Source organism: Microchirus variegatus (assembly GCF_963457635.1).
Source record: "Microchirus variegatus genome assembly, chromosome: 7".
In the NCBI taxonomy this organism is placed as follows: Eukaryota; Metazoa; Chordata; class Actinopteri; order Pleuronectiformes; family Soleidae; genus Microchirus; species Microchirus variegatus.
This window is the reverse complement of record NC_139808.1, coordinates 6,290,954-6,309,836: the sequence shown is the minus strand read 5'-3', so window position 1 is coordinate 6,309,836 and position 18,883 is coordinate 6,290,954. Positions and strand designations below refer to the sequence as shown.

The 18,883-nt window shown below is 40.6% G+C and overlaps 2 protein-coding genes across 2 annotated transcripts; one reads left to right on the top strand and one right to left on the bottom strand.

Moving 5' to 3' along the window:
* Window positions 1–1,154: 1,154 nt before the first annotated feature.
* bcdin3d (BCDIN3 domain containing) lies at window positions 1,155–2,507 on the top strand (the record flags this gene model as incomplete). The annotated part of the gene is made up of 2 exons (XM_083892617.1): window positions 1,155–1,358; window positions 1,953–2,507. 2 exons carry the CDS (start codon window positions 1,155–1,157, stop codon window positions 2,505–2,507), a joined length of 759 nt encoding a protein of 252 aa, XP_083748743.1.
* Window positions 2,508–3,211: 704 nt separating this feature from the next.
* Window positions 3,212–18,586, bottom strand: ppp4r1l (protein phosphatase 4, regulatory subunit 1-like). Its single transcript, XM_083892706.1, has 20 exons — window positions 18,523–18,586; window positions 17,036–17,080; window positions 16,345–16,474; window positions 14,768–14,874; window positions 14,461–14,603; window positions 14,105–14,251; window positions 13,864–13,971; window positions 13,146–13,211; window positions 12,797–12,955; window positions 11,960–12,084; window positions 11,065–11,561; window positions 10,661–10,953; window positions 10,123–10,209; window positions 9,487–9,672; window positions 8,610–8,771; window positions 8,340–8,440; window positions 7,967–8,087; window positions 6,594–6,728; window positions 6,106–6,247; window positions 3,212–5,230 (listed from the first exon to the last, which is right to left on the bottom strand). Exons 1-20 carry the CDS (start codon window positions 18,527–18,529, stop codon window positions 5,085–5,087), a joined length of 2,907 nt encoding a protein of 968 aa, XP_083748832.1. The 5' UTR covers window positions 18,530–18,586; the 3' UTR covers window positions 3,212–5,084.
* Between the last annotated feature and the right edge of the window lie 297 nt (window positions 18,587–18,883).

Genomic DNA, 18,883 nt, shown 5'->3' with positions numbered 1-18,883 from the left:
TAAGGGTAAAAAATAATATGGAGGGCTACCACATTAACATTTTTTTTTTGTTTACCATTTAAATGATTAATATTATGCATTCAACTGCATACACATTCATTCCAGTGCTTACTCCTAACGATTATCAGTTTTTATAAACAATATCAAAGATATTTTACTGAGCCATCATATGGATACATGCAAGTGAGGTGAAGTGAAGTGAGCCCGCGGGCACCGTATTGGCTGCCTGCGGGCTACCAGGTGCCCGCGGGCACCACGTTGGTGATCCCTGCTATACTATGTCGTCCAAAATGTGACCATTTTTTGAAAAAAAAATGTGGTCCAAAATTTGACAAAAACATCATACTATACTATGTCGTCCAAAATCTGACAATTTTATTGAAAAACATTTTTCTGGTCCAAAAATTGACAAAAACGTCATTCTATACTATGTAGTACGTGATGCTATACTATGTCGTCCAAAATGACACCAACAAGTCTTAACTCTTTGTCACTGACAGGATTCGAAACTGGTATACCCCAGGGAGACGAGCACTCCAAAATGACTTTAAATGATACGGCAAAAACCACTCAGCCAGAAAACTCTTACTATAGTATGTCGTATGTCGTATATAGTATGTAAAATTTGATTTTTTTTTTGAAAAAAATATTTTGGTCCAAAATGTGACAGAAAAGTCATACTACAGTATGTCGTCCAAAATTTGAAAAAAAAAAAAAATAAAATAAAAAAAAACGTTTGGAATAATAACTATTCATCTGGAATATATATACTGTGTATCTTTTTTGAGAAAAAAAAACGAAGTCACCGCAGTTTCAAGCAGCCGCGCAGTGATGACTCCGCCCACGTTGAGTCAATACTTTGTTTTCGTTGAAATGCAACATAAACCGAGCCGGCATTGCTAGACTAGCCATATGACTTGGGCATGTATTATTTTTATTCCATGTGGCGGAAACCAGCTTCTATAGCTCTTTGCTGCTTAAATCATTTGTCATTTAAAACGAATGTGATATTCGTGGAAGCTGAAAAAAAACAAAGGGAAAAATAATAATATATAACAACCTGAAAATAATATTGTGATCAAGTAAATGAATGGTTCGTGACTGCTCATCCGTGGTTCCCAATCGGAAGCATTTGAGAGACGCACACAGCTACAATGGCAGCGTGTAGCGACTCGGTAGATGAAATAAATGAATTAAATGAACCTGGAGCTGCTCCTTATGGAAACTTCATAAACTACTACACTTTTAATCCTCCAGAGAACCGTCTGAGTCTGATTCCCGCTTCTCTCCTCCAGGATTTAGGTTACAACCGCGGGGAAGAGAACACGCTCATTTTGGACGTGGGCTGTAATTCTGGGGTACGAGAGTCAAACAGCAGCACATTGTTGTTGTTGTTGTTTTTTTAAAGTTAAAACGACCAACAGTTTTCCTGCATGTGACATGTTCGTATGCTTACATTACATACTGTAATCCAGTACAATATCAACTTGCCTCAATAGTTTCTATAAATGGTTACGGTTTTATTGTGCGATAAAAAAAATATATATCGTTCCATATAAATTGTGATTTTTTTATGTGGAAAAATCATGAATATAGAGAACACCAATGTGACGTCATTAAAAACATTAAAAAGAAATACTGTTACGAAAACATAACTTACTAAACTTAAAATTCTTCTACATATCACAGACATTGCAATAAATATTGTGCATCCCACTTATTTTGGTTAGGATAACAGGGAATGTTCATATCGACTCAAGCTTATTGTTAAATAATTCAAGGTTTGGAACACAGTGATGTTAGGCATGAGCAGCTTTTCAAGGCGAGGGAAAGACTGACAACAAATCATCAATAAAAAACAACAACAACAACAACGCTGAATTTAAGTGTATGTTATTAAACATCCTTCTGTGTCTAAAAGTGCTCTCTTTGTTTCCCTCTGTGAACGGCAGGACCTGAGCGTAGCCTTTTACAAGCATGTGGTGCAGGAGCCTGCGAGTGAAGACGAGTCAGAGAAGAGCAGAGTTCACCTCCTGGGCTTCGACCTGGACGAGGCTCTAATCCAGCGAGCTCAGCAGAGCAACCCTCTGCCCCGCAGCATCTCCTTCATCCCTCTGGACGTCACGACAGACACCGAGCAGCTGCAGCGTTACCTGGAGCAGCACGGCTGCTCTCAATTCCACTTGAGCCTGTGCCTGGCTGTCACCATGTGGGTCCATTTGAACCACGGAGACTCTGGCCTGCTGCAGCTTCTCTCTCGCCTGGCCTCCATCAGCCAGCATCTCCTGCTGGAGGCGCAGCCGTGGAAGTGTTACCGTTCTGCGGCTCGGCGGCTGAGGAAGCTGGGCCGCTCGGACTTTGACGTCTTCAAGACTCTGAAGATTCGCGGGGACGTGGCTAAAAGTGCCAGGGAACACCTGGAGAGACACTGCGGCATGGAGCTCATCCAGAGCTACGGCAGAACTGTGTGGGACCGCAAACTGCTGCTGTTCAGGAGATCAGTCTAAGCAGTTTTCATCTGCAGGGACATAATTAGTATTGAATTAATTTATCATACAGCATTAGAAATATTAGATTTGTTTTTATCTGGGTATTCTTGGGTTTTGTATGCTTGGGTTAACAAAAATAAATACATTTTGTTTTGTTCATAAGCGCCATTTTAAAAGACACTACAACAAGTAACCTTTTAATCAGTATTCTAAAGGTAGAATGCAATACAAGTATATTTTAGTGCATAATGGCTTGAGAATTTACTAACAAAATAGATTTTTATAGCCACCATGTTTCTACAAATCAGCCACTATGTGCTTTTTGCATTTTGAAGCAGAAGCTTACCACACAAAACAAGAAGAATGACATCCTTTCTGGGATGTGAAGGCCAACATACTTGGGTAAAGGGAAGGGGTTACAATCCAGTCTCACCACTAGATGTCACCAACTCTTACACATTAAATCTTGAACAGACCAAATTCCTGGAGCCTGAGATGTTGTCTAAAAACAGCTCTGTCACAGCCTAAAACCAAAAGACAGGCAGATGATGTAAAACATCGAGGAAAAAAAAAGGCAGCACATTTTCACTTTTATCTGATAAAAGACAAGGAAAACATTTTGTCAAAAAGCAGTAACATTCAGCAGAGAGTGGTCAGTAAATCAAAACACAAAGCATAGCGTTCTAATTTTCATCATTTTAATTACAGAATACTAAAAATAACATTACATAAAATGTCTTTTTAAAAGAAACCATTGAATATTACAAAGGCTGTAAATTTTGTAAAGTTAGGATATAAAATCTTTGAACAGTGGTGCATAATTGAAAAAGAAAAATAATTTTCATAAAATGTATATATTAACTGTTCTACTACATAAAAATGAGATGGACACAAATCGCAGACAGTTGAGATGAGCAGACACTGCCATTACTGCAGTGATCTCTCCTTTCGAAGGAAGAAAGACTTGAGATGCACAGCACACACCACATCAGTCCTCAAGTTATGTCTATGTTCAAAAAAAAAAAGAGGGGGATCGAGCGTGATATAATTTACAACAGAGGGAAAACAAGCACAAGAGACTTAAAAAAAAGTGACTTGGTGACTGCTCCCAGTATTCACACATCTCCATGTTTAAAAACCTGACTTAACTGGCCTTGGTTCCAGAAACATATACTGTTTTCCACAGGTTCACACTGTACAAAGAGTAGCAAAATATCCAGAAACTTCATACATCAGTTGTCTTTCAGTCTCCTAATACGGCTGCTCCTTTATCCTACTGTTCAACTGGTCCATCAGATCCACTGAAAGCTACCATGGTCACATAATTCATATCAGGAGGTCAACGTTTTAAAAACCGGAACAGACTATACACAAAGAGGGGCATGCATGCATAAGCCAACAGTGAGCTCGCCTTCTGTCTCTTCTGAGTTTGACGTCACCCTGTGGCACATCGTTAAGAGCCCTTGTTCAGATGTTGAAGTTGACGCCACAGAATCACCCATCAAGAACATTCGTCTCTCTCTCTCTACATGAACCACACACTGGCCAGTCATGTCCAAACAGAGGTATTTCATCGTCACCTGATGCTCGGGAGAAGTGTTTTGGTAAACAGACTTTTTTGGGGAGAGGGAGAGTCAACAGTTTGTGATCAAGGTCTTTAAAAAAAACAAAAAAACGCGTCTAAGACATGGTGTTAATCAAGCATTACGCTGAGTGGCAGAGTCTCTGTTCCCTCTATGCAACAGTAGTGATTTCAGTGGCTCAGGCGGTCAAATGAAGAGAGGAAAAAAAAAAAAAAAGTAGAACAGAAACAGACAATAACCCAGAGCACAATTCACAAGATGGAGGACAAGAGGCATTAGAGAAGAAATGATGCGAGACACACCAGCAGAGCTACTTGGTTTGGCTGGTCTGTTGCTCAGACAGCTGTAGTTCTTTTTCAAAAGGTTTCATGAGCCGCTGCTTATCACAAAAGCTAATAATGCTGTTTAGTTTCAGATGAGTCCCCCTGAGTTAGTGCACATGTCAGAGTCGGGCAGGCCTCGCCCGCTTGTTCGTTAAGAAATCCACAAAAAGAAGCAACAAGGAATAATAAAATCAATTCAGAAATTTTATAATCAAGCTTACAGTTAGCTTTGGAGAAAAAGAGCCTGTTGTAATTTTACAAATCTGTGGCCGGGGAAGGATTGAGTCATTGATATTAGTGTGTAGGGCGAGAAAAATATTCAGGCGAAAAAAAGCGGCAGCTCCTACAAAGCGGTGCAGCCGACCTCTGAGTCCTGCTCATTTCCTGAAAATGCTGAGAAGCATGCATTGTGTGTTGTGAATGGATGTAAGGTGTGCCGTGTAGAGCCCAACCAGACACTGGGTTGTTGTATAGTTTGAGCATGCTCACGCTTTTTTTTTTTTTACTTTAATCTGAACATCTGACACGATGAAGTTTGGTGCGGGTCTGCCCAGCAGGCGAGTGGTCAGGGGTTGGAGGGGGGGGGGGGTCTGGTCAGGTGCTGGTGTTGCAAGTTGTGCCGACTGTGTATCAGTCAGACAGGTAGGTAGACAGGCAGGTGGGCTGTAACACGAGTTGGAGCGCATAGGCTAGGTCAAAGAGGCCGTGTCCATCAAGCCTTTGTTAGGGTCCTGGCTGGCAAAGAAGCGGACGTCGCGGTCCTTGTCCGACTGCAGCGCCATCACAGTCTCTTCCAGCTCGTCAGAGTAGGCACAGCCCGGCTCCTTGAAGTACACTGTAAACCAAGCACAAGACACCTTTAGGTTTACAAACCAGAACAAGCTGCACGGTATATGTGTGAGTGAGATGGAACAGAGCACGTAGAACAGCAAGACATAGTAACTAGGGGTGTGCCAAACAAAAAAAAAAAAAATTGATTCACATAAGAATCGTTATTCTCAGTTACTCGATATAAAATTTCCCAGAATCAATTTTTTATATAAAGAGTAGTAGAGGGCACGTTAATGGAGGTTAACGGCGGCATATTTACGTGCAGGCACCATTTACCAGTTAGCTCTGTTAGCGCGCCTATAGTTGAACTGGCACGGTCCGTTTATTTAACGAAAAGAGCAGCGCTACAAATAACCAGCGTACCAGTGCCTCCGTTTTTAAAGTTTAGCGTTACTGTAGAGTTTTAAAAATCGATACTTGAATAGTAGGCACAAAAATCGGGAACTAATTGAATCGATATCCTCTGATAAATTAAAACTTGGATTGGATTATGACTGAAAACACAAAGAAGCGCCAGAAGAACAGTTTGATGCGATAAACTGCTTCTTGTCCTCACTTGCACTGCTGCTGTATACACAAACACTACAGTATTGTTTTCAGATGAAGGACACAGCATACAAATGTTACATCATTTCTGTCATCATTCAACACAGACACAGCTATGTGTACGATTATTTACATCTTTCATCTTAATGAAGAGTAGAAGCACCTACAACACATCTAGAGTGCTCTAATTTACACAACAACCAACTGTCATCACCTACATAAACATCTTATCGAATCTTATAATTATCTTATTGACTCATTTGACAAATGTTTAATAGAGTGTGTTGTAAAAATGCAATGATTCTTTCATCAAATTTCACAGGGGACTTGTACCTTTCTCCATGACACTCTGTCGTAGAGCCTTGGCCACCAGTACACGGACGTTAGCTACTGGGTCTGATGAGAGGCTGAGGAGGCTTGGCAGGAGGTGCTGGCTGAACTGCTCCATGGGCATACAGTCCTCCTCCACTATAGCCTAGAGGATGAGGACAGACAGACAATCACTCAAACTGGCTGCTGTGACAGACCACACAAGCCTGAAGATAACGCACGTCAAGATCCTCTCAGACAAAAAAAAAAGTTGGTTTAAGACACCAACTGATCTGTTTCAATGAAGCAATCCACAGGAAATGACATTTAACTGTCAACAAGAATTAATTTGCAACAATTAAAATGTTTGCTTTTATTTCAGTTTGCCAGCAGGGCTTTGAACAATGACCACACAGTCACTCACACAGCAGGAAAAACAGGCAGGGAGAGGACACGGAAGCTGTTGCTTCATTATGCCCACGTAAAGCAAATGAGAGAAAAACACAACAGACCTGGCAGATGAAGGCAAAGGCCTGCCGCCCCACCCATTTGGGACAGTGGCAGAACCTGACGGTGAGCTCGTTGATGAAGTTCAGGCCCAGATCATCAGCACCGCATGCATACAGCTTCTGGAGAATCTCTACAACCTGAAGGCAGCACAATAAAGAGGTACATTAAAAGAAAAAAACAGTAATTCATCCACAAGATCAAAAATGTCAGTCACTGGACTTCCACATCTGAAACCGTCTACAGTATGAAAGTCACAAAATACACCGTCACCTGTGTTTAAAATAGTAGTTTTAAAGGTCGCATAGAGTGGTCCTGTTGCACAGTTATGTTGGTTATGGAGGTCTACTTACATATATTAACTTGTTTTTATGGTCAAAAACCTCCTAGTTGCTGTAAACGAGTCGATTGAAATCCTCTTTTCTGACGATGTTCGTTAGCCTCGATGTTTGAGAGTGAACTTTCACCCCCAGAAGACAGAGTCTTGTGATTGGCCAGTACTATTCAGCACACCCGCTCTCAGAAGCGCAGCTCCCCCCTCTGGAACGGTGGACGCACTGCTCCTCATTATCAAAACATTGTTTTAACAGTGTTTAAAAATAGCTTTGTCACGACTCCCCGCCACAGTCCCTTTCATGACTTTGACCCGGAGTCAGAAGACACCGACGCTCTTGAAACACCTCCACAACGGACGTTATTCTTCTTCTGCGGTTCATTGTACGCAACCGGATGTGCCCGGAGCAGGACGATCGCCTGTTCAGGAGAACCGCTGTTTACGTAACTATTACGGGATTTGAGATTACAATAAACACAGCGTTCTCAGCAGTGGCTGAACTGTTTGTTTAGAACCTTCAGGGCTTCATAAACAAGGTAATGACGCAGATACACACCAAAAAAACAGCGTTAATAGGAACTTCCAGTCTAGTTCCACTTTAAGTTTTAGCAAAAATGCTCATCATCCTGATTAATGAGACTGGAAACAAATTAGTCTGATTCTGCCCAGAAAGCAACAACAAAAAACAATAATTAATTTTAATCCATACAAAAACCTACTGTGTGGCTTAATGGTTTGTTATATGTAAGACTAATTACCACTGATAATAGTAGTCAGTGGTAATTAGTCTTTCTCATCAAGGAAATTTTAATAACGTGTGACAGGTTTAATAACGTGTCACAATATTTGTTTACTAATTAAGAACTGAAGCCGTCTACGCGACTCAGCAACTATTCTCTAATGACTCATTTCCCCTTTGTTTTAGACATTCTATTGTTTTTGCTGACAACCATCTCTCACACACTGCCAGTGTTTTTCAAAACCAGATGTTCCCTCCACAGGCGCACACACACACAAAAGCAATACCATGTGCTGTAAGCTTACCAGTTTGTACGAGATCCACCTGACCTCCGAGACTTTGTCAGAGCAGAGTGTGAGCGCTATCTGCCTGAGGTAGTCATACACGTCATAGTGGCTGTACAACTCTATGATCAAGATCAGCTGCCTGGAGGGAGACAGGAAAAGAAGGAAACATGCGAGTTATACAACATGTAAGTGGCAGAACAATATAAATGTAAATAACAAGGACTACAAGATAAGACTAACACACAGTGATAAAGCAAGATTTAGTTCTGCCATTTTGCTGAAGGGAGGATGGGACTGATTAAAAGTTTGAATAATTATGAGTCTGCTAGAAAATGTATAAGGTAATTATCACAAAATCCCTTCTGCGTAGGAGAGAAAAAATAAGACGTACTCTGCCAGCTCATATCTGAATCTCCAGTTGCGGCTGTTGTCCGTCACCATGAACTCCTGAAGCTGGTACAGATATTCTCTCCTTTTGTCTGCGTGCAGCAGCTGCAACAGGGAGACACACGCGATTTAACCGAGTTATCCAACAGCAGGCAGTAACGGCAGTCAAACAATATTTTCAAGCTGTTTGAAGAAAAACAAAACCCCAAACCCATCAATCCAACTCTCCAAGTGTGGACTTGGAAAAGCTGGAGGAGGAATCTATAAATCTTACCTTGAGGAAGTCGTACAGATGTTTGAGCACACCAATGCGGACCTCGTCCAGGTCTTTGAGGAAACCGTTGAAGATGGGAACCAGATCCGCCGCCGTCAGCTGATCTCCCAGGATCACTGCCAGCTCATGGATGGAGAAGGCCAGTGTACGACGCACCTTCCACTGAGAGGGCGGTAGGAAGGAGAGAAACATAATTGTATGGGAGCAAATCCACTTAGGCTGCTTCTTTAAATACGAAAATATCACCTTACGTATACACATAATTATTCAGTCAATTACATTAATGAAGAAGATTCATTAACTTTAAACTTTTAGTGATATTCAGTGGTGGGATTACGCTTAAGCACTTAAACAATGAGTCTTAACTTAAGTCCAATTTACACTGTCAAGAAAAGGTGTCCACTATCAGGAACATGCTCACTTAAACGTAAGATGTCTCATATTATTACTGCCAGCAATAACAAGGCTGTTATTGTTTTCGGCTTGTAAGTCACACACAAGCACTCTAATGTGATCCTATCACAAGATGCCATTTCGTTTTATTTACATAATTTTTCTATGTACGAGTTTATGAGCCTGATCAAAATGTGTGATAACAGGGACGCTCTGTAAAATGCACATTCCTAGTCTTACTGCTGGTTGTTTGGCTTTTCAACAGAAGAAACAAATTAATGAATTGCTATTGAGAAAAGTTCATTTTCTGTCATAGTATATATGACTAAATAAGCAGCATTAGGCAGAAACCCCATAGATTCAAGTGAAAATTAATTTTAGTATTTTAACTAACATCAATTATTATGTTTCCATTTGGCTTGCATTTGTGATGCAGTAAAAAACAACCACAATTACACTCCTGGTTTCCCATTTCTCCGTTTACCTGCACATCAGTAGCTAGGGTTTCGTATGTGTCCTTGAGGCAATGCCAGTTCTGTCTTCCCAAAGTGAGAGCGACTCCCGGCAGGCTGAAGGCACAGTGTTTGGCTATCTCTGTATCGACCGTCTGAGCCCGGGCCGGGTCCGTCATCGAGAGGTACTGATCCAACAGTTGCTGAGGAATTACATTCTAGAGACACAAGAGGAACAACAATCCATGTCTGAGCCTGGGGCGAGTGATATGGGCTAAAAATACTCTCAATATTTCTGGGGATTTTGACGGGAACAAAAACGAGCTGATATCCTTTAAAACATTTATTTGAATTGTTTACAATGCTTTTTAATTTTTGTGTGAAATCTTACGTTTAAAGACTTGGAACTGAACTATAGAGCAGAAACATTGAATTGTTAAACATTCAAACACTCTTAATGTATGGTAAAATGTGCAGCATACTTGCAAAAGAATATACAATAATTTGAAAGACTTAGTCGTGGGGCTGGTGTCTCCATGTTTTCTAACCACATGCGGCTAACCTGTGTTATATCTTGCCGACTCCTAGGCAGAGCTAATCAATACGAACAGAGGGGAGCAGATCAAAATAGACGATGCTAGATGATGAATAGTGCAGTGTTTACTGACCTGGAACTTGGGTTTATCCTCAGACAGAGGGCTGTGAGCCAAGTCGTCCTTTTCCTCTTCCTCCACACGCTCTATCAGTTCAGACTCCTGGGGAAAAACACAAATATCCATGCTCAGTCCAGAAGAGAACAATTATGCCAATTAAAGAAGTGAACTTTTGTGTTTCTTTAATTTGTTTTCTGTAAATAAACAGGACCTGAAATAAAGCTTAAGTCCATTGCCACAACTGAGTGAAGCATGAGAGTTTCAGTTTTCTCCTCAAAAACATTTCATCCTCAACATCACTATGGCTCACCAATGCTGTCCAGTAACAAACATGTAGGAAATACACATTCCCTTTCCTCCCAAACATAACATTCAGTGTTGTTGATTTAAGTATCAAAGCTAATTTTTCAGGGTCATTAAAACATTATAAAGCCAGATCCTCTGTGATATATCTATCCATCCTACAACGGTGCTTTAGTTGGGATAAATACTGCTCTGTAGTTTGTGTACAAGCTGAATTATTCATACTGCAATATACAAAATAGTCTCGTACTAGCACAGGTGAGTTACGAGGGGAGTCTTCCTGGTCCTCCTGAGGCTCCGTTTGCGTCTCTTCATCTCCTTGCTCCTGGACAGGGCTCGACTCTGGTTGCGTCTCTATGATTTGCTCCTCTTCTGTGGGGCTCTCCTCGCTCTCCGACTGAACCTCTTCAGATTTGCTCTCCTCAGACGGGTTCTCAGTGTCACTCTCAGGCTGCTCTTCTGGCTGGGGTTCAGTTAGGCTGTCGTCTGTTGGGCTGTCGAGCTGGGCTGCCTTCAGAGCTGCTGACAACACCTGGACTTGCGCTAGACAAATTAGATGCAAAGCTTGCTCCTTAATCCTTCTGCCAAAACCCCACTTAGAGAAATATGCTAAATATGACAACAGATGATCAAATATAATTCACAAAAACTAACCTTGTACATCAGGGTCGTCCATGTGAGGTTGCAAACAGTCTAAAACTTTCTGGATCTGGTCGCTAGTAGCGTTGCCATGACTTAACTTGGAGTCAGGACAATTATCTTCCTCCTCATCGTCCTCATTCTCCTGCCTCACGTCCTCTGATGTTTGACAACTTAGCATCTCCAGATCCCCACTGATATCCGGTAAAGGAGACCTCCAGAAGTTGAAAGAATTAAAGTTCTCATCTGTCTGGTCCATCTCTTTTGTGTTATTCGTGTTGTTTGTCGACACAGGCCTGTCATTTGAGACAATGTGGCTGAAAACGTCCTGCATCTCCGCAGATACAGAAGTGTTGTCATCAAAGTTGTGCATGTTTTCACTGTCAGCTATCGAGATCTGCTCTGGCGATGGTGTTGCACGTCCATCCTGGTTGGGAGGTGTGTGAGCGATGGTTCTCGCTGTGCGGCAGTTGCTGATGTCGGAGCAGTTCAAGGTGTTTAGGGAACAGTTGCTGTAAGGAGTGAAAACAAAAGCCAAAGTAAATATTTACAACAAGGTCAGTAGCCTCTTTATAATTGCTGACAAATAGCGACACTGTCGAAAGAGCACTTTTTTCTGCATCTGAGAAAAAGAGCTAAATTAGTCAAACATAAAAGCTATTTAAAGGTGAAATTATTCTAAATGTTTAAAGCATGAGACAAATCCAGTCTTTCCTGATTAAGCCCTGTACATTATGACCATGACTCATTAGGCCAATGTCGCAATGATGCATTCATAGTGACACAAACTCATACTTTTGTAGCACTACCATGTGTTACAGTCTGGCCTGATACATGAATTTCAACTACAAAAATAATCACACATCCTTCACCCAACTGTGACATAAGATAATAGTAACAGCGGACTTACCCATCCAATGTGACCCTGGGGACCTCTAGTAGTGCTCCATCTTCTCTGAAGTGAAGACCTGTGCTGGAAGGGTTGGCGAAGGTGGAGATAAAACGTCCCAACGACTGAAAGGCAGCCTGGCGCACCTGTTAGTAGAGCAGGAAGGAATCTCTCAGTTTCAACGACATTCCAAAGAAGTGCATTAGGGCAACGGCTTAACAAATTTGGTTAGTCCAAGTTATCCCAACTATATTTTACAGCAACTTCAATTAAGATTAGTGCAGTTCAAAGTGCCTCACAGATGACTGAGCTGATAAAGACGTGTGGAAAGTATTGATTTGAGGCATTGCTTAACGGGATTCATTAAATTGGGCACCATTTTGAGAACAGGTTGTATTTATTATTAAATGAGGGCAACTGAACCACATGCAGCTCTGCTTGTAAATTGAAGGATACACAAACAGACAAGATTTAACATATCCATTAGTACAAGCTGGCCAAAAAATTGAGTATGCAAATAGAAGCATGTTGAGTCTTCAGTCTGCAAAAACATTAACCCCACAGGCTTCAATGTTTTGTCATTATTGTTCAAATTTATGTAGAATTGCCTGATTTTTTTACTCTACTCATTCTTATTGAACCATAAAAAAGGACACAAAATGCAAATTAGAAATTGACATCTAAAAGTGCACAGCTGAAAATCAGGAACATGAATTGCATACAGTCATGAGGCCTGAAATTGACAGCAGCTAAGCAACCATGGCTTGATTTTCATCAGAGTAAAAAGGGAAGTTACACATTGAAGTGCATGTAATCTTAAGCAATTGTATGACTTGCAATTTCTTTTGTGCATCTTACCCAGCGGGACTGGTCACTAATAAGACTGATGAACAGGGGGGAAAGTTTTGTGCGTCGCACTTCTGGAGAGGTGGAATTAGAGACCATCATGAAGCACTCGGCACAAGCTTTCCTGATGCCCCATAGACTGTCCGAACACAGATCGAAGAACTTGGGCATCTGTGTTAAAACAAAAGCAAAAAAACAAGTCAGCTGCACAGAAATTCAGCAAGTTGGCTGTGGAGAGCATGACAGTTGACAACCATTACAGCTAACCCAACACAATAAAAACATTTGCATTTTAAACGTTTTACTGAGTTACATAATGCCGCTAAAATATGTGAGGAAAATTGACTCTCAGGTCTCTCACCAGTAGTTTCTCTGTAGCCTCCTGACCCACAATAGAACAGAACTCTCCAAAATTTGCTGCACAGACCTGGGGAAAATGTATAACACAAGCATTATGACTTAAGTAAAGTGACAATAAAACATGTAGAAAAGCAATGGAATACAGTTTTAAAAAGCATCATCATTGCCAGGTTGTAAGATTACATGGCTTCCATAACATGTACAAGGCAATTTGCAAAAATGCATTTCCAGTTGACCTTTTCACCTTTCCACTCTTAAAAAATGCTTTTATTTTAAGCCACATTTAAAAATCAGAGAAATAATAAGTCTATTTTCTCTGTGAGGCCTCCGTGTGCAGTCACTTAATCATGCAGCGGTGGTTAAAACATATTGAACCTATTCTAAGTCACAGGATTAAGAAGACAAGTGGTGGATAATAGTCCTATATTATAAAAAGCTGTACAACTATGCACCACATTTTGCACATTTGTAACTCTTTAAAAGAAACTCTTCTCCAACTGGCACCAGTTACAGAAAATAATTAACATTCCTCAGAAAAGACAGGCTACTTTGATGTGCAAAAACAGAATTAAGACAAACTGTCAATTTATCCTTGTGGATAAACAAAAACATATTCGGTTTAGCTCAAAACGTCTTGGTTGTAACAACAGATACAATCAGAAAAGTAATATGAGGCTATTAGAAGTATTGTACGATAAACATAGTTTGGATGTTGTTACCTTGCGAACCTGGAAAAGTCTGGCATCACTGCACAGGTCACAGAACCGTGGCAACAGTAGATGCTCCACTGTGTCTTTGCTTAACATGGTGACAACTTTACACATAATCTGTAAGAGGAGACATATGGGGAGTCATTAGTGTCATCACAACTTACTGCCTGCTGAATATTTGAAGTGAAAAGCTTTAAAAGAAGTTAAGGATCTATATCATTGATTTATTGAGACAAGTGGATTTTCTTACAGCTACAGCCTCTATTTTGTAGTCATCGTCACTGCTGGGTTCTGTGAGGTCCAGCAGAACTGGACATACTTTAGTTTCCATGTCGGCTTTAGAGATCAGGCCCTGTTCCAGCAGAACAAGCAAAGCTGCCTGACTTGTCTTCCGCACCTGGAAAAATAACAAACAGCACACAAAAAATAAACAGGTGCTGTGTCAGTCAGTGTGTTTACATGAATGTTAAAAGTCTGATTTTAGTCAGACTAAGACAATAATTTGGTTATTATTCAGCCTTCGCTCAATTAAACTGTGCATGTAAACGTGAAGAATGAAGTTTTGTTTTACAAGTCAGATAGACAAGCGGAACATTTGAAACCTACCTGATTATTTGGATCAGTGAGATACCGGACTACAATTGGTACCAAGTATCTTGAGAAAGCGGCTGGGAAGTTGGGCCGGCTCTCATGTAAAAACATGGCAATATTCGGAACCTGCTCCATTAGTTCAGCTCGCACTGTGGGCTCTGAGAACACACATCACACAATACAAATGAAGAACAAATATTTTTGTGTGCATTACAAGGCATACTTGTATTTGTAAATTTGACAGTCCAAAATATTAAAATAAAATTTAAGACTAATGCAAGGTAGTGCCAGATTTATCAGATGAACAGGAAAAGACATCTACCTCCATCTTCTGACATTCGGGCGACTGTCTCCATGACACTGATAAAGTCATTTTCATTGTCACTGAACTCCCGAAGCACATCAAGCAGGCCACGTGCCACGATTTGCCTGGAAAGTAACAGGAGCTTCAAGTTAATAGATGGCCTGCCCATGCCTGCAAAGCGCTGAGTGTAGACAGCATAGCACATAGCTGTCAAATGCTTCACACACATGCGGTTGAAACTGAGGAGGGTTTGAACTCTGCAAAGCTAAACAAGAAAAGCACGAAGACAGACACTAAACATATTGATGTGGAGACAATAGAACAATATTAAATGTCTGCAGAGGAACTTTGATTGTACAAACCACATTCTCAGGAGTTTTGCATATAGTTTGCACCGTTAAAAAAACCTAAATACCACATTAGAATCAACAAATTATTTACCATTAAGTTTTCAATCATTTTATCTTTAACACTGCAAGTGCACACGTAATGTTTTAAGGATTCCGGTTGGTGGTGGTAGCAACTATCACAAATCAGAAGAGCCATGTCTGCATTGGCCGACTTTGTAATAAGAGTTGCTGATGTTGCTAAAGCGATGGCCAAGTAGTGTCTACGACTCTGTCCAATGTCAATAAAATGTCAAAGAACATCCTTGTCCGAGAGTTCAATTCACGATATACACGATACATGGTCCACAATACCAATAATATCACAATACGACGATTCCGTGATAATCAATATATTGCACGACAATCATGTAGCTATACATCACATTATCTGTCTAACTGAAGAAAACAAAACATCCGTGGAAAGTTAAAAGTGCAGGATCTCTCTATTTATTCACAACACGGAGAAGAAAGTGCATAAAGTCAACATATTGAACTTGGAAGTGGCATCTCTTAACAAAGCTTTCTCTGCTCCCGTCTTCTTCTTCGATCACATAACTCCTGGCCAAGTTTCCTTCATTCATTTGAGAGGTGCCACCGTGAAGAGACATTACGTAGTGACACTCAGAGAGTTAAACTGGCAGGAAACCTATTACATTAGAGCACCTTAGTTTATTAACTAAAATATTGATTTGCCCTGGTGTATCGATTATAGTATTGCACAAGGACAACAATACATCACCAAATCTATATTTTACTCACCCCTAATGTGGATGATGTTGTGTTTGGGCTCAAATGTATAAATGTGATTTGCGACTGGCTAGTAATTGTCATAGAACATTTGCATACTGTAATTCGATAGCCCAATGCTCACACTACTGGTTGGTAAAATGAACATTTCTTAACATATGCCCCATGAAACGTGAGCAAGGTGAAGCATCGGATCCACAGTGCAGTCTAGCAACACGTGTCACCACCCCATGCAAAGTTAACGAGCAGTTTTTCAGTTGAAGCCTCTGCTGTGGACATGTGAGTGCAGTGTAAAACCCAACAGCCAGCAGGGATTCTTGTAAAAGTTTTAGCAGGTCAAGCTACACCGTGGCAAATACTTGAATCTTTTCTGCCTTACATGGCATACTGCTCCATGCACTGTATACATCACATTGTTAACACCTTTTTGCTGTTGCCTGAGCACTGATTTCTACTTACCGGTTGAAAACATTCTCACTGAAGGCGTACTTTTCTAGCCTCCCGAGAGGGGTTAGGTTGTCTTGTCCTGCATCAAGGAAGGCTGTAATGCGAATGCCGTCACACTCTGAGCCATAATCATCAAATCCAACTGCAGAAGGGAAAGAAAAATAATTTTAGACCCCCAAAAATTTGAATAATGCAAGAAGCACATCTATGATGCCTACAATAACAACAATCTCATACTGCGGACACTGACAGATGATCCACAGTAATTACAGTGCAATGCTGATGCTACTGAATCATGGTAAATGTCACGAATGAGGACTATGAAGGGTGAATATAGAAGAGAGGCCAACTGATTATTCCATTTAATCATCCAACCTTAAATACATACTGGCTTTGCAGATGGACCCAAACACTGCTTCATCACTGTGCTAACACAGACAGGGATTCCTGGACTGTATAACTGCTAATAATAGAAGGGTGCAAAACCTTGAAATGTTGTTGACAGCTTTGAATTTCATATGGGTTAATGGGGTTGCCCAGAAAGATGACACTACAAAGTAACCCCCAGCCCACCTCCCATCCCCTTGATGAAGGGAAATAAAATGAAGGTTCAAATATAGATCATGCAATAAATTAGTCCTTCCAAACAGGTAATGTTTAATGGGGTTTGATTGAAACAAATTAAATAAGATGGATTACTCACAGTCATCCAAATCATCATGGCCATCTTCAAAGTATAAAGATAGACCTGCAGGGATAAGACGGTTAGAAAGGCAGGGCTTCAATTGTGGCAAACACTTTAACATCACTGTCAATTTCATCACTTATTATCACTCATGTCTCTATACACAACTCTGCTGTATACAATCAACAAAGTTATGTGATGGCAGGTTTACAAGTTACAAATTTCTAAGGGGGACAAAGTAAAATGTTCAATTATCTTTACTTTGGGGGGGGGGGGGGTTTCATGAAAACAAAGGTTATTAAATCTATTAATACCCGTTTTTGCATTGCATCATATTTTGTACAAAACCCCAGGAAATTGTGTGTGGGGAAAAAAAAATCACAATCATATTGTATATATATAATGCATTATTATTATTATTATTATATTTTCCTACCGTCGAACATCAAAATGTCATATTTTGTTGGACCAATAATTTAAATGGCTATTCAGTTTACTATCCATAAAATGAAACCCCGAAGTTCATTTTCAGCTTAAATGTTCAGGTTTATTAAAATGTGATTGATCGGGCAATTATTGCAGCTTTAATGTCAATAACGAACGGATGAACTTAAATACAATATTTAGGGGGAACAACTTAGTAGACTTAATATTATTTCCAGCCGTGCCCCCCATTATCATACAGTCAAAATGGACAGAAAAATAGTCTTTAAGTGTGATTTTCAACGCCCTAAAATAATTTAAAAGAGATAAAAAAGATTTACTTTCATAATTTCTTTAAGTGCTGACAGCACGCCATAATTTATAAAACAACAACATGGGAGTGTAAGAAAGAGAACGCCACAGAATAAACGAGAAACGTGGTGGGACGGCTAATGTCAGTGTTTACAGCTGGACAAGCAAGGGAATGTACTATACAAAAACAACTTCAATCCCGGCAGGATTTATTAAACATTATATCTCACGAGCGGAATAAATATTTGCGAATGGTTTCACACTGCCACGAAAAGGCAGCATGATAAAGCACAACATGTCGCCTTTGTTTTGGTATAAAGGAGGATTTGGTCAGCTTAGGGCTGAAAATGACTTTAGCAACTTGGCTATCGTTAGCTAGGTCACCTCGCCAGCCTTTAGTACATCAATATTTCGAAAATGAACACCATCCAAGGCGCGTTTATGTGTTTAAATACACGGTATACAATTATGCACAGTGATACACACATGTACGGATACGCTACACGTTCTAATGCGGTCTTAAAGTCACCAATTTCGATACCGCTGAGTAGCTTTGGTTAGCTAGCTAGCTAGCAGTGCTAAGTTTGCTAACAGCTCGTCCAGTCCTCTCGCTTGACTTGAGGCTAACACTTCGCCAGGGAAAAGCACACATGCAGTTAAGCGAGTAATGTTATTTCCCCAAGTTAACTCTAGTCAACATACAATACCGTTTTAAGTACCAACTGAGCGTCAGAATAGTGAAGAAAATACAATTTAAAAAGTACCATTACCTGCCATCTTAAGTCTCGCCTCGGCTCTGCGGGGCCGCCGTCCCGGTGTGGGCTGTCACCAGTGCACAGCTGTCACTCAAACACGGGAGCAAACTACTTCCTGCGAACACTTCCTGGTGCTGAAAGTATCCGGTGTAATATTCTCCACACTGGTCTACCGATTAACTGTATATCGGCTTCAGTATAACCGGGATAGACAAGAGCCCATGGGCTTTGTGTGTCAAAACACACACACACACTTCTCCCTCACACACAAACGTGTCTCTCTATCGGTGAGGGCACTCATTGATATAACCATATGACAACAACAAAGTGCGTAACTCCTACCATTTCCACAACCAAAACTCAAAATCTAACCGTA

What these genes read in the sequence shown, in the direction of transcription:
- ppp4r1l (XM_083892706.1), bottom strand. An exon ending in TCACTGATCCAAATAATCAG is followed by an intron (nt 14,252 to 14,460) that starts GTAGGTTTCAAA and finishes TTATTTTTCCAG; the next exon opens with GTGCGGAAGACAAGTCAGGC. An exon ending in AGGATAAACCCAAGTTCCAG is followed by an intron (nt 9,673 to 10,122) that starts GTCAGTAAACAC and finishes TTGTGTCTCTAG; the next exon opens with AATGTAATTCCTCAGCAACT.